Consider the following 16,383-nt stretch of genomic DNA (forward strand, 5'->3'; position numbering starts at 1 on the left):
TGAATTTTTGGGTGAAACTTGTTGACTTTCGGTAAAATTTAAAATGATTGTTGATTTTTGAAGCATGTTGAAATTGGTGATGTGATTTGAATGAATTATGTGGAAGAGGATGCATGTCAATAAAGTGTACGGAATTAAAAGCAATAGGGCTTATGCATGTGAAGGTAGTCATCCTTACACAATTACAATGATTTGAGTAATTGTGCACTGAGGACATTTAATCCAAAGAGGAGACATTGTTGAATACCATACTTAGATTATTTTTGTCTGCCTCTTGATGTTGTCAAATATAATGTATCACATTGTCGGAAACCTCAATGTGAATATGTCCAAAAATGACAAGTGGAATGTAAAACTCAAATAAATTGTAAACACATTTCTTTTGTTAGACATTTTTCTATCATATCCTCATTCTTCTATAATGCATATAACACACACATATAACTTTCTGCACAAATCACCCCTGTGACCTATGTGTTAGAGTCACTGTCTGCTCGATGAGAAGATAATCTCTCAGTATAGCTTTTTCATGAGTGTTTCTTCGATTGTGTTTTTTTTTTCCCCTCCTTTTCCTGACAGTCTCGCACCGGACAAACAAAACCTATTTATTTGTGTCGACAGGCAAGAAGAGAGGGAACTTGTCTGACGATCCTGGAGGTGAAACATGCTCAGACATAAAATTCTGACCTTCTTTTCTGGGCTTTCGCATGAAAATATATAGATATTTCCGTGTCAATGAATTCATATTTCAACCTTGTTTACCTCCTTTCATATTCCCGATCCAAGTTAAGGGTTAGATCTTCTGTCACAAACATCCCGCACAAAGCCATTCCGCTCCTGGCAAGACCCACCCCCATTCTCCCAAGACTGCGCCTGTCGTAAATCACGCCTGTCCCCGTCGCAAGAATCTTCCCGGAGTACCTGGGCAGTGGTTGGACATCATTAATGTCCCTTACCTGAGCCCACTTTTTGTCCTTAGTCACCCTGCATTTTATTCCTGCTCCCTGTAATTTATTGCGCAATTTTGGCAGGCGCTTCTCCAATTACAGGGGATGAGCACGGAACGACTGTTTGCTGGTACCTTTGGTGTCGTTATTTCTTTGAATGCAAGCCCTCTTCTTGCTGTGAATTTACGTTGTCATGTCTGCTGCGGTTGTGGAGCTGCATATTTTTGCTGGCTAGTGTCAAAAAGCTTTTTTGCTGCCAACTATGTGTTTGCAAGGACAGAAAATTACGTCAATCTTTCATCTTGGCAGTTGTCGCTGGATTGACCTGACTTTGGAGTACCTGTCGGGCGCAATATTCGGTTGGCTTTAAGTTATATCGAGAGAAAAGCGCAAACACCAAAAAGACAAGGATAAATCAGTTTCATTCCTTTACAAATGATCTAACATTATACTATATTTTTTCGGACTAGAAATACTTCAATCCTTGAATCTATCAAAAACATTGACAGTCTGCATTATGTGCATCTTGAATGGTGGCCGAATTGAAGTGGATTCAATTTTTTTCATAATTTCCATAATGGTCCTCTTCATTTAAGTAATATTTGTGTGTGTGAGAACAAGAATGGACTCAGACAGTGGTTCAGTCTGCTCGCTTCTTTTATTGAAAATAATGGCATAACAATCTCAGCTAAAACGAGCTGCTTTTAGTTGCAACAGGCATTGGCTGCTAAAAGCCAACTGATTTCAGCCCTCTAGCTCGTCCTGTTACGGTAATTTTTATAAGGCAGAATACGGCTGACGTAAAATGCACTTATGTGCGTCGAAACTCAGTTTACGTGGCTGAATGATCAAGCTTCATCAAATGGTGTAGGATTAGGGAAACAAAAAAAATGAATCTTTAAGTTACCGTATTATAGGATGCACCCATACTTTTGGCAATCATTTTTGGGAAAAAAGTGTGTCTTATATTTGGGGAATTACGGTATGTTTTGTTATATTGTTTTACTATTGTTTTATACAGTACTTTTACTACTGGGCCCAACTTTTATATTTGTCAATTCGCATTTGAAACTTGAGCCTACTTTTCTTCCTTATGATCTGTTGTCGAAGGTTTTTTCAAGGCACGCCTCAAGTCTTCCTTTCTTCAAGAAACAAGCTTATTAAGATGTACCACGGCAGATTATGCTTCGGACCTTTGAACTGCTTACATCGGTTACGTTATACGATTTATGACTTCTATGCCGAATGAAGAGGACAGACCAAGGACGAAGGAGCTTATCATAGCCGTGATATTTGAAACTAGTCAGTTTTCATTCTCATTAAATTGTTGTTTGAGCGTTGTTTTCCCTGTTAGCAAACCCGCTTCGTCGTCCTCCTCCAAACTTTCTGTGTGGTTATATAGCTGTTGGCTTTCATATCCAGGTTCCCAGAGCTGGAGGCGAAAGTTCATTAAGCCTTCACGATGCAATCAATGCAACCGAGACCAAAGCAAAAACCTAAATGAGATCCTGAGTGACTTAACCTGCTTAACAGTTCAGTTATTCCTACCCCTGGTGCCGTGACACTGGAAGACTTTCAAGAGGAGAGCTGAGGTAGCTCTCTCATTTACTCTCAAATTCACAAAACAATTGAAGATTACATTGTTAAATTTTTGAGCAACTGTCAAGATCACAAAGGAAATTATTTAGTGCTTTACCAAAAGCAATTTTGGAATCAAAATCTTAAAACATGACTTTGAGTCTAGAGAAGTCAATTTGTTTCTAATTTCTGTAAATTGTTTTTTTGTATATTTATCAACATTTTCATTCAAAGTCAACAACTCTTTTGGTGAGTCAATAACATTGTCTGACATTATTTCCAAAGTGAAAAAAAACAGCTTCATGTAACAAATAGTGTTTGACTTGGGAGGCTCCACTGTGTGTCATATTGTTGTGTTGTTTTCATATTAAAATATTTCTCTTCCCTCATCTCTAGAGTCAGCCGGTCCAAGTATTTCATTTTGTCACACTGCTACAAATAAACACATCTCTCCGCAGGAAGTGTTCACTCAATTTTTATTTACGCTACACCCCCACTCCACCCGCTTCCCCGCTTTTCCCTACCTGACAGTGAGACGCTTCTATCTTTTATAGGGGCGGCATTGAAATTCAGCACAGATTGTAAGTACTGCAGAAGTGCTTAGAAGTATTCCCCACACAACCGTTCCCCATAGGTACGGCCACAAAAAGCTGACAGTGTGCCATTCCAGAGCTATAGGATTGTCTCATGTCAGACATTCATGCCAAAAAATTAGGCATTGGCGGTCATTGTTTATAATGTACCACATTTGTCAGACTTTACTTGCGGTAACTTATGAGATTCTCGCTACAAATATTACAAGTGCTCTACTGGTTTTTCATTGAATTCTGTGACTCAATCACGATGGAAAACAATGCGGCAGAACGAGATAAATCTAATCTTATATTATTTCTGTCAAAACCTGACACCGGCTCTACCCACAGTGCAACAGTTGTCTCTTTGCTCATTAATTCCCTTCAGTCAACATTCCCGGGCACCAGCTCTGTGCAGCTGTCACATTGCGCTATCGCCACAATTTATACAAAATGCAATCATTTTTTTGATGTGCTTTCACACCGTGTCACGTCCTTATAGCACGCTTTTGCATATGAAATCAAATCATATGTAGAGATTAGGATGTAAATGCATTTGTGCAACAAAAGCTCACTTGAAATACGTGCGTCGCTAACTTTATGCAATGTGCTCAGCATATTATGGTTTATTGGATTTTGTCACGTGAGGAGGAACATTTGGGCCAGAGGCAGGCAAGACGTGGAAGTGAAAAAAACTGAAACTATTTGTTCACAAAACTTTTAACCAAAGCAAGCATTGGACATCAGACTCAGAAACTAGACTTGGGAAACTATCAAGGAAACTTGGAACGGAAAGCTACTAGGTAGAAAGTCTAACCATGATGGCTTGAAAGCTTTACATTCAGACTGACTAAGAATTTGAAGCTTAAAAGCTGTCAGACACTATTCTTAAATGATAGAACGAAACAAAGCAGTCACGACAGTAAGTGCATGACCCTATGTAACCTTTGATGAATGCACAAAAATGACAAAAAATGACAAATATTCCAATTCTGACAAAGTTGTCAAATGCATGACCATAGCAATTGCATAGCAACTGATACTGTAAGAGATTTAGTAGATTTTCTATACTGTACAATAAAACACATGACAAAAAATTCCTCTGTGGTCGGGCATGTTTGAAATGCTTTTTTCAAACAGTAATGCTGGTGCTGCACTGAAGGTCAACCGCTAGTGGGATTAAAGCCAGAGAAGCTTGCTGACAGGGTCTATTGGTGTGCCCTCTCCTTGGCCACATCTGGGTCACAGCCAGTAGGGCCGGACACGTTTGTTGTGCTTTTTTTTTGTTGTCTGTGTTTTTGCCAAAAGCTTGAACTGTCTTGTGTGGGTCAGGGTGAAATTAAAGTGTGAAAGTGGAAATTAGAGGGCATGCACGTTTGGGAGGAAATGCAGTGGAAAAAGGGGTCAAGGTGAATGTAATGTAAACCGGTTAACTTTGACCTAATTAAGACTTTAAGAGAAGAAATGCTCAAGTAAAAGGAACAGGAAATATGAACGGTCACTTCATTTCATACAGTTGCAAAAGTTAATGCGCAGGAGACGATTATTTCACTCATTTAAGATCTAACCTTGGTGAATTTTACTTTTTTTTTCGTTTTAGAAACATGGTTTTTGCTATGTCATCAAAATCAAATTATTTGCAATTCAGCATTGCCCATCTGTCATGTTAATATGATTTAATTCGATTCAAATTTGGTAGTAATCAAGGATAACTCTAATTTTGATGGAAGCACAAAATATGGCCAAAATAACTCTTATGGCCGCTTCAAACCAGTTTAGTACAAGCTTTATAGGAGATGGGTGATTGGGTGGGTGGATGGATGATGGATGGATGGCAAAAGAACTGACTTCATATCTTCTCACGTCATGCTGCTGCCCTTTACTTCCCGTTTCTAATACTAATAATAGTCATTAAACTTCATTATGAAGTCAATGTCCACTGCGTTGACAAATCGACACCTTGGAAATGCATCTGAAGCACAATATTCATCAGAAATACAGATTTCTTTTAAGATTTTCTTTTCTTTTCATAATGCAGGCTGTTACAAAGATAAATTTTCTTTTGTTTGGCTGTCAGGATGCGATTATAGAGACTGAAAGGCTGCAGTTAAATGGAATTGCTTGGAAGTAGTCGTGACGAGCAGATTTGAAACCAAAACCACAGAGCAAACATTTCTCACATCACGTGAAAAAAAAAAAAAAAAAAATCAACTTCAAAGATTTAGAATCGAGATGAGATTGTGGAAATGATGAGTGAAAAATAAATATGGAGACATGCAGCAACTCATCTGGGAATCACCAATATGAGGTCGTCAACACTTTATTATTTAAATAAATAGGGAAGGACATATATTTATTTAGTTGTGTGCTTGTCTACACCTCTAAGATCACGCAATACACACATTATGCTGATAATAAAGTCAAACAGACATATCATATGTTTGTGTTTGTCTGCCTTCTCAGGTCAATGACCGTTTGAGTAACGCTACCAGCTCCATTATTTAGAAAATGTTGGTGGCCGAGTTGCATCGGCATTATCAGCAGCGACATACCACTTTTTAATTTTTTCTATTTTTCCATCAGTAAAATGGCGATGGGGAAATAAACAGAAAAGAAAAAGCTTCTGGTACGTTTCAGATAGACCACTGTCACCCAGGGTTCAAAAACACCTCAATGTAGACAGAGTGAGAAACTGTCAGGAAGATATGACAGTGTTGGAAAAAAAATGTGATGATTGGAGAAAGAACAGCTTGGTGGCATGGTCTGCTGGGAAATCCCCCCCACGCTCCCCGACTGAGCTGGGAGCCATGTGCTCTGGTGGCGAGATGAAATGCCTTATCTTCTGGTGGCAGGTCTCTGTCCTTTAAAGTAGGGAAGCTCAGGAAAAGTCATTGTCCAGCCGGCCGCCATCTTAACTGATCCGTGTTTCCGTTGACCTTTTACGACCGCTGCCGCAGATGCTCAGCCAACCTTTGGTTGTGTTTAACGTGCTAAAAAAAAAAATCACTCATTTAATATCTCGCGACCTTAAATATTATTCGTTGTTTCCGCAAAGTGTCAGGGTCCTGTCCAACTTGCGTTTCAAGAATGGATTGTTCTGCATCTGTTGTCTGTGTGTCAGATCATGTGTGAAAGATGATTACAGTGATCCCTCGCTACGTCGCGCCTTGCCTATCGCGCCCTCAGTGCATCGTGGATTCTTTTTTAAAGGAAAAAAAAACAAACTATATTGCGGAGAGACCTGCTCTGAAGGTTTCCTGCACGGCAGACAGACGAGTTAACTATCAGTGCACTTGCCACAGGCATTCACTGGACATCAAACTACTCAGTGCACTTATTTACTTAAATATTCAATTATTAGAGCTTATACAGTAACTGAACTGTTATCCCTTCCCATCCTTTGTAGTTTCACGGAGAGCCGCGGTTATATCAGCGGCGACTGGAAGTCTAATTCCAATTTATTACAAAAAACAATCAAGGCAAGAGATTTACAACACTCCAATTGCTCCGTTTGTGTCTCCCTCTAAGTTTGTGTGACTTTGAGGAAACACAGCTCTCGTGCGCACCTACAGGACATTTGATTGGCTCCCGACGGGACCGTAGGAGTTGGGACAGGAGTAGATTACAACCCCTGCCCTCATTGGTTGATAACAGGAGGGCAGGGCAGGAGTTGTACTCTACTCCCGCCACAACTCTCATGGTCGAACCCGGAGCCTATCACTTGTCTTGTAGGGATGCCGAGAACTGTGCATCCTCAAAGTCACACACGCTGTGACGGAGACACAAATGTCTTTGTCTTAAATATGTATTGTATAAATAATTTTCACATAAAAAAAAAAAATCATGTACCCACATACACACATGAAAATTCCATTGGGAGGGTAGTTTGGGAAAGGTGACGCTACTTAGCGGTTTTTCACTTATTGTGGGGGGTTCGGTCCCCATTAACTGCGAAAAACGAGGGATCACTGTAATATTAAAGAGAAAATAACAGTAACATAGGATGGATATTTTGAAAGAATCAAAATGAACCCCAAGATGGAAAACCTGCTCTGCAAGTAAAATGATTTTTTTTTTCATGTCATCTTTATTCTCTGCTCATCTACTGACCCTTTGTGAGAAGGAAATGTAACACAACCCTCTTATTGTCTAATATCTTGGTATGCACTAATTGCTCAGATCGTATCAGTGTTTCATTTTCAGACCACAGGGACACTCTTTTGAATTAGAATTATTATGTACAAGATGTAATTATCATAATAAGAGCACTGAGGCAATATAATGATCAGAAAAAGCAAATGTCTCAAGAAATTAATGAACCGACAAATAGACAAATGAATTGAGCATTTAATACAGTATATCCCTGTTGGAGTATTTTCTAGATTACTGTAATAAATACAGTGAAACAATCAAAAAATCTCCTTGTTCCATTTCATGCATCATCTATGTTTGAAAATCCTAACAAATCGGACGAGGTTCTCACCTTTTATTAGACACTCAAAAAAGAATCAATCAATCAAGCAATCCAATTTTAAGTCATACAGAGGCATCTTTTCTGTGTAAGGTGCACAACAGCATGCCCTGTCAAAGCTCTGTCAAAGAATATGTTTTAATTTAGATTTTTGCTTTAGTTGAGAAATCCCAAGCAATTTAAATGAAGCGGTGGGGTATTTAATAAATATTCCTCGATTCCTTGAATTGAATATCGGCCAAAACTATCAGTTTGATTCCCGACTAAATGGTTGAGTAAATTTGCTCACATTTTTGTAGCTGGTCACATATGAAGTCACTGTTGTCAATCATCACACAGCCCAGCTAATATTGTCCCCGCGATGGTTATTGATGAGGTAGGGACGTGGTGTGGTTGAGATATGTATGGTACGCCTTAAAAAAAAAAAGTTCTCATTCACCGGTTGAAATGATGTAAACGCATCATGCCTGAATCTTGTTGTAAGAAAGCGGCACACAAAGCTATATCGAACAGTGATTTGAAATGGTAAGAACAGACAAGACGGAGGCCGGCTGCAGCGGCTTCCAGGCCAGACACGATGTCGCCATCTGTTTTTTCCGGTAAGGTGACAGAGAAGCTGAATAATGCATCCATCAGCCCGCCCGAGTGTGCCGAGCACTGGGCACCGAACGCGCTGCCAGCTTGTTATGGGCTCATTACAGGTGAAGATGACATGTTGAGGCGCAGTCGCCTTGGCATTGTCTAGCCGCCCTGCCCTCCAGAGATCTGTCACGCCCTGCGCCATACAGAAGGAGGGGGACCGTGATGGAGGAGGATAGAAGGAGCCTCCATCCTGCCCTAACCCACCAAAATGAAATTGACAGGCTCCCTAAAGTAATTGCTCCCCACACTATTTTCTTTGGCAGGAAATACTGTTATCGACAAATAGGGGATTCAATAAGCGACAGGAGATGAGGCTCCGGGCTGTGGTCAAAAAGGCAGTTACACTCTCATCATGCTCCGTATATCTGCCCGGCCCGCATACGCTTTCTTTGAATCTCCTGACTGTTCTCTCTTTACCTTTCTCTCGGGGGTCTCTTTTGTTTAAAGCTTCGGCTGACCGTTTTTCCTGCGCCTTCGGGGCACAACTCTATTTCCCAGTAGCCGGCGTCCTTCTTGCTCGGATTGTATTTCTGCCGCCCGAGTGGCAGTGTAACGCTGATATGGTCCCAGGACTCTTCTTATGTGGGACAGGGTTGTGAAAGGGTGGTTTACGGTCAGTGTTTTGTTTCCAGAGGTCAGACGCGGCCTGTGGTGAAGCCTCTTAGATGAAAAGATAGGCGGTAAAAAAAAGTGATGGAAAATGTTAACTTTTCTGTTTTCGTACATGTTGCTGTGGAGCTAGGCATATCTCTCTATGTACGGTACCGGTCAAAAGTTTGGAAACGCCTTCACATCCACATTGTGTTCACCCACGTCATAAAGACAACTGAGAAAATACAAAGTGGTGCAAAGATATTATCGGGGCAAATGAGGCTTATGTTGTTTGGGAGTGCGAATGGTTGGTTGTCTGTTTGCTCTGTGGTTGGCTGGCAACCAATTCAGGGCCTATTGGCCCCGAAGATGGCATGAGGGCGTAAATAAACATGCCTTTTTCCTGTACTTAAAAACCTTTTGTCGAGGCAAGTAATCTATTTTTGAATTTTCAAAATGTCAAGAATTTTAATCCTTTTTTTTAAATTTCAGGCATTTTGATGTACTGGGTTTTTTTGTGTTTTAGACTAAGCTATGTCTTGTATGAATGCTGTAAAAAATAATTCACATTTGAGTTGTTGAAAGGTGATTTCTATTGCTTTTTTTCTTTTGCTAGAATTAGAAAGGATACGGACGCGTCGAGTGGGAGGGGGGGGGCGAAAAGTTTTCCCTTTCCTAGGGCTTTGCAAAATATTATTGAGAAGCACTTCTCTAATGGATGAACATCACCGGGTAACTGCACTTTGTCTGCTTCTTAAGCTTTTGTCTCCACGATGTAAACTGCATGTAAAATTTCATTCAGGTGAGGTGACTGACTCGGCCATTGCAGACCATTTGACTTATTTGCTTTATAAAATTTTGATTCCTTTTTTGTAATGTTTCGGATTACTGTGCCATTGCATTGTAAGAAGAATAACATATATGTGAAGGCCATCCGTCGTCACGCAATTAAATGAATGTCCATAACGGCTATGTGTGGGAATAACAGAATAATTATTTTGCCTATCCCTTTTCAGTTTGCCCAAGGTTTCTTTCAGTGTCAAGTAATATAACTTCTGTCGCTTTTTTAACATAATGCTGGATAAAGGTTAAATTCATTTTTTATATTCTGCCTACAACAAGCTTTTCAGTCCAACTTAATCTATTTGAGTTTGTTGCACATAATAAAAGGGGCAGAGCGTCCCAAGGTAGAACTGTATGCTTTGACCCTTCCTGCAGAGCGTCACTGTGCTGCACGTTTAGTTTGCTTTTTATTGATTCGGACCCCGTAATGACTGCACCTACTTTTTCCTTCTCTCCCTGGGTGACAACTAGCCAGGAAGACCTATTTCTCTCAGAGAGCAGCTCTTTTTTTTTTTTTTTCCTTTTGCTGTCGCAGGGTTAGTTTACTGTCATAGGTTGATGATGGAGTTGTCTTTTATTGTCGTATGTTATGGATTCTGATCACAAGTATGAACAGCTTCCAGGAATTGACACACCCAAGTATCATTTGTATTGTATTGTATTTTCCACATTCTTAGCTTGCCTCTGGTTTTGGCTTGATTTTCAGAGGGATGTTTTTTCTTTTAATGTTTTGCAGGAGAACAGCATGGGTTTTCACCCAAATAAGTTACTAAGTTACTTATCCCACTTCTTGCAAAAGTTCCATTTTGACAGTGCACTTTGTTGGAAAACCCGCAGTTTCTGAGTGGTACTTTGACTGGCTTTTAAATGAGACTTGAACATACGTAGGAAAATGGGTTTGGAGGTTAATTCTGTACAGATTGTTGTAGCATATATATATATATATATATATATATATATATATATATATATATATATATATATATATATATATATATATATATATATATATATGTATGTATGTGTATATATGTATGTGTATGTACAAATACATACACACACACACACACAGATTTTTTTGGTTGGTGGACAGTCTACACACACACACACGTACACACAAACAATCATCTTAGCTTGTTTATGTTTTATAGCATAATCATGTGGATCTATGTGTTTTGTTTCCAGGGAGGACTGAGGAACAGCAAGCATGAAAGCACACTCTCATCCCAGGAATATGTTCATGAGCTTCGTTCTGGTATCACAGAAGAAAAGCTGCTCAATTGCCTGGAGTCGCTTCGAGTGTCCCTTACCAGTAACCCTGTCAGGTTTGTCCTATTACTTCTGTATCTAAGTTATTTTGTGAAAACCAAATAATTAATTATCATATTAAATCTATTAATAAGAAAATACCTGCTAATCACACTGTGTCACTTCTTCAGTCCACAATTCACCAATATTGTTGACACATTTTTTCATTCATTTTTTCATACATTTGTGTAGCATATCTGTGATGAAATAGTGAGTTTAAAACATTTGGCCTGTAAACATAGACTTTTTTTTCAGTGCTGCTTCAGGTTTTCTCCGAAAGCATTATGGCGTGCGCATATGCGCAGTGTGTTGTTCTCAAAATAGCTATTCGGTATTTGAGCGTTTACCCATAAAGCTCTCGTTTGTTCAAGAATAATTCACACCCTCATATAACTGCTGTGAAGCAGGTCATTAGGTTTATCACAATCATGAGCGTATTTGTCATTTCTGAAAATGTACCATCTCTGTTTCTCATTAATATATTTTAACAGGTATAAAAAGGACTTTTGTTTTTGTCAGACTTTGAGGATCATTAACAGACTCACCAACTGTTTTTTTCTTTTTCCACAATGAATGAACTCTTCAGATTTACCTCTGCACAAACACCTATTTACTGGCCAAGTGCTGAAGACAGCGTGTGACTCAAGGATGGACACGTGGAATAAATGGTCAATGGCTGATTGTGGCCAGTGTTCTCAAAGGAACAATTACATTATCTTAATGTTTGTACCAGTCACCATTACGGCTGTGTTAAATTAATAGGTAGAAAGACCCAGCAGTGATATGCTCTCATTGAAAATCATTTGCTTTAATAACACAACCACACCATTTATTAACTGTGCGTGTCGGCATATGTAATTAAAATGTGTTATTGTGTTCTACACTCATTTTCAGCACTTTGTAGGTACTAACGGTGAACATTCATTAGCATTCCTGCCTTCTCAACCAAGAAATTGAGATGGGAGATACTTGAGTTGTAGTTATTATAGCCTACGCCCTCTTACATGTGAAGCCTGACTTCATTTAAATAAAACTATCTCCGAACCCTCATTGGCTCATTTACAAGGAACCTCCCTCAATGGATTTTGTATTCAACAGAATGCACTTTTAATATAGTTTATTGTGAAAACCTAATTAACCTCTTGGAATGTCACGATGACAGTGAAGTAAACCCCCCCCATGGCTCATAGGGGAAATGCTGTATGTCAGAAAGGCCAGCTGCTGCTTAGTGAATATATCACGTGAGGCCGGGCTTTTCCTCTGGGTGTTTTCCATTGACCTGCTAGCTTGTAAGGGGCATCATCACACTTTCAGAAGGAATCACCTCCAGTGGTTAGGCAGATCCACGGGGACCTTGAGGGCATCAGGAAAAACAAACAAACAAAAAAATCATGTTTAGATTATCCCCACTGGGGATTCGATGTCTCATGCAACCTCTGGGTTTAATCTATGTAAATACAGTAAATAATGCATGTACAACATGCCGAATATATACTTTTAGAATTGTCCTATTTGCTATTCCATCAAAACACATTTGTACAGATCTCCAAAATTAATTATGATGCAGGAGCTAGCTATGCAAAGTTTGATTGGTTGTTTGATAGTCATTTATAGAAAAAAGTCATACTGTACATACTGTATATCAAAATGTATTCCCAAACAAAACATGTGCATCTTAACACATGAATTAATAATTATCTTATATGTGTGACTCACAAACTCATTTTGAACACAGTGAGTGATTCACACCTTTCAATTCTATTTCATCATAATTTCATAAATTAACAGCTTTAACAGAGAGACACATTTGCTACTTGTACTCCTTAACAAAACCCCTTTCTAATTTTGTATAACTTCTAAATTCTAAATTTAAATACTGAATGTTTCCATGATATGCAGCACTATGGCGTTTTGTAATATTCAGGACTCAGGGCATTGCAACACCTAATTAAATATGAATGGTCTTGATTGTCATGGATCATGGCACACTTTTGTTTCCGACTCTTCTGGTTGCTGTATGTTAATGTAACCTTATACGGTTTGTTATCACAGAGCGAAAGTGACCTGGATGGCGGTGTACCACAGTCATCCTTTTCTTATAGCCAAAAAAAAATAAAACAACCAAAAAACAAAAACGTACGTTTTTCAAATGAATTAATGGCAACAAGTTTCACAATTACCTATTTTATACAAATTTTTACAAGTTTGGACCATTTATTTAGTCAAGTGAATTGTTCAACCTATTGTAAAATCATCAAAAGAAAAATAGTTCAATCAAAGGTCTTTATTTTATTCGAACCGATATTCCATTAACACCCTTTTTCGTCTGTCGTTTTGCTGGTCACTCTCCTTTAAGTTTTTTTTACAAAGTTAGCAGAGTTAGCTGCCACAAGAAGTAAATAACTGATTATGCTGATTTATTTTAATGGTTTATAAAATATAAATTAATCTCCTAAATGAACACTTTGACAGCTCTAGTTAGAATAGTACATGCATGAACGTTATTAAAGTATTTATTTTACTCTATAAAAGTGATATGAACTGGAAACTAGAGATAAACGATATCTAAAATGGCTCTGTAACATGAAGTTAGCAAGTGAAAAGTCATTTGAATATTACTACTGTACAAAAAACAACAACAAAAAATCTGCATACCTTGACATTCAACCGCAGTTTTATGACACTTTTAAAACAAAATTGCTAGCAAGCTGCTAGCTAGTGCGAAAGGTACATTCATGCAAAACGAAAACGACACACGCAATGATTAAGTGAATGTGCTTATAGATCGCATTAGTTCAAACTCGCTCAATCACACGCTATCCTGATTTCATCAAATAGGCTGATACAAACAGCCAAAAGTTTTGCATATTTTTAACCAAAATTTTGCCCAAACTCAAAGCAGTAAAAGTTCTGCATCATTTAGTGCCTCAAAGCACAACTGGACTTAAATACAATAAACAACAGCTTTGTCATTAATGCATTGTATTTTAATGCGACTGCTTAGCATGACTTTTCTTCTTGTTCTTGTGTGTTTGGGCAGCCTGCTAATTTGCTCCCTCAGGCTTGTGTTTGTCTAATAGTTTAACTGGCGAGGCTGCACACCTGTTTGGCAGTGCAGGTGGCTGCGGGGCCTTTGTGCTGAGGGCTTTATCTCGCAGGCAGTCCCGCACAGGTGTGTGGCATGCCCAATCCGAACAGCCTCCCACAGATGGAATCGCCCGAAGCGTCGGCCGCCTACTGTTTTCAGTCTACTCTTTTCAGCTGCCATGTTTTTCACTTTTTTTTCCCCAGGCAATTATCATGCCTGTTATTACACTCCTTTTTCATTTAGTCATTTTTTGATACTTGCTGCTTAACTGCAAAATTGACACTGTTTTTTTTCCCCATAACCAAATGTGAAGTAGTAAGAAGCCAGTTTGCTAAAGTTTTGTTCATTTTTTCATTATTATCTTTTGTAATCCATCAACCATAATTTGATTACGAAAAAAAAAATGTATTTAAATATGCATTTGGGTGTTTCTGACCTAACAAAGCTTTCAAATGAGTATGCAGTCTGTCCACCGCTGGGGCAACCGGAAGTGACATTGTCATATCTATAAAGCAGGCTGTATCATGAAGTAACTGTACAATTTCCCATGAGCTAAATGGAATACACAATAATCAGCCGCTTTTTTTTTATTTGAGGAGATTTTGACACACATAAGCAGACAGAAGCCTCAAACCTTCACCAGCAGAGGGTCCTTACACATTTTGAAACAGCCATGAAAACACTATTTACATGGATTTTGTGATGTCATATTGCAAAAAATATGCAACAATATTATAATGCATATTTAGAATAGTATTTAGTGAGTATAATGCTTTATTACTGCTGGTGCTATATTTTCATAAAATTCCTGTGGGAACAGTTTTGGGTCTTGATTTTTGTGGATTTGGAAATTTGATACAGTATACCAGTGCTTCTCAACCTTTTTTCAGTGATGTACCTCCTATGTTTTCAACCAAGTACCCTTGAACCAGCGCAAAACATTTTCATTTAGACTTTAACTTGAACTTCAAAACCTTTCAAACTTCATTTGTATCACTCCACCAAAAAAAAAAAAAAAAACAGCATGAAGTGTCCTCTTTTGGATCGTAGAAGAAATCTGTATCAAAAAGAAATAACTTAATTATTTAGTTATTAGTAAATATTTTTCCACTAAAAATATTCAACATAAATATTCAGAGCTGTTCTCAAAAAGAAATAATTATAAATACATATTTGTCCTTAGAAAAACATTCAGCTTAAAGTGTCCTCTTTGGGATCATATTAGAGATCTGATCACAAAAATAAATCATTAACAGGTAATGAGAGGTGGTATGTGACAAGTCGGGTTGAACCATTCAAATATGGGGGGTAGAATCTGGGTTTTTAAATTTAATTAGTTCAATAATTATTTTGAATGGCTTTTTGCATGTTTGTATGCACATTTTGAGAACCACTGCAATATACACGTATGAATCTGATGCCATTTTATGATGATAAAACTAACAATTACAACATAAATAATATACAAGATTTCACTTGGTAGACATTTCATGACTTGCAGGGTTGTTATTCCCCCTGTGCTCCCTGTCCTTGACTCCAAGCGATTAATTTAGGTAAATTTCAATTAACAGTGAAGATCAGTCAGACAAAGCACCAATGTGTGCGATATTGTCCCGCACATGAAAAGCTTCAACTGTGTGACTTTTGATGAGGCAGCTGTAGATCTCAGCTAGAAATTCCTATTTGATTCATCTGTATTCACTTCACTTTGGCATAGTCCCCTTTTTTTAATATCCGTTCAGGGTTCACAGTTTGAATCACATACTCAACAAAAGTGAAAAGAACTGTAGTCCTTGACATGGCTTAAAGCTGATGCCTTCTTGTTCTCTAGATTAAAGGATCATTATGTCCTTCTCTCATGTGTGAACAGTAATGTATGGCTAGCAAAAGTTAGTTAGTTTGAAAAGTCATAAGGACTTAATGCGGAAACAATTTTTTGCGAAAAGGGTTCAAGCAAATAATTTCTAAAACACTTTTAAATTGCTGATTTTCAGTGTACCTTACGTAATCTGAATGTCTTTACTGATATTTTTAGATTCTGACTTCACGTTGCTATGCTTAGGTGATTAGAATCATTAGCACATTTTGACTGGTGGGTACGCCTGTTTTCTTACTTTTCCATTAAAGATTAACACATTTCAGAGTTATAATTCACGTTTACCTTTGACAAGAAACACTTTTATTTATAAGGTGTTAATCGCATGCCTTGTACATTAGACTATATTAATTCATCCGGGTAAAATCTAATAAAAGCAATACAAATTGATTTAATGCTCAAACCATTATTATTCCAAATGATTGTCAAAAATGCGGGATAAATTATTGACCCACAGCCTTAACGTC

The 16,383-nt window shown here is 38.2% G+C and overlaps 1 protein-coding gene across 6 annotated transcripts in view; it reads left to right on the forward strand.

The window, feature by feature from the left end:
* Positions 1 to 16,383, forward strand: part of diaph2 (diaphanous-related formin 2) — a 363,565-nt gene that overhangs the window by 100,701 nt on the left and 246,481 nt on the right. For all 6 annotated transcript variants that reach the window (XM_088432132.1, XM_088432131.1, XM_088432136.1 and 3 more), the window contains one exon: positions 10,830 to 10,969. In XM_088432132.1, coding sequence (XP_088288258.1) covers positions 10,830 to 10,969 — 140 coding nt within the window. The remainder of the gene's footprint in view (positions 1 to 10,829; positions 10,970 to 16,383) is intronic.

This window comes from Hippichthys cyanospilos, chromosome 13, assembly GCF_059441005.1.
Source record: "Hippichthys cyanospilos isolate Australia breed blue-spotted pipefish chromosome 13, RoL_Hcya_1.0, whole genome shotgun sequence".
Classification (NCBI taxonomy): domain Eukaryota; kingdom Metazoa; phylum Chordata; class Actinopteri; order Syngnathiformes; family Syngnathidae; genus Hippichthys; species Hippichthys cyanospilos.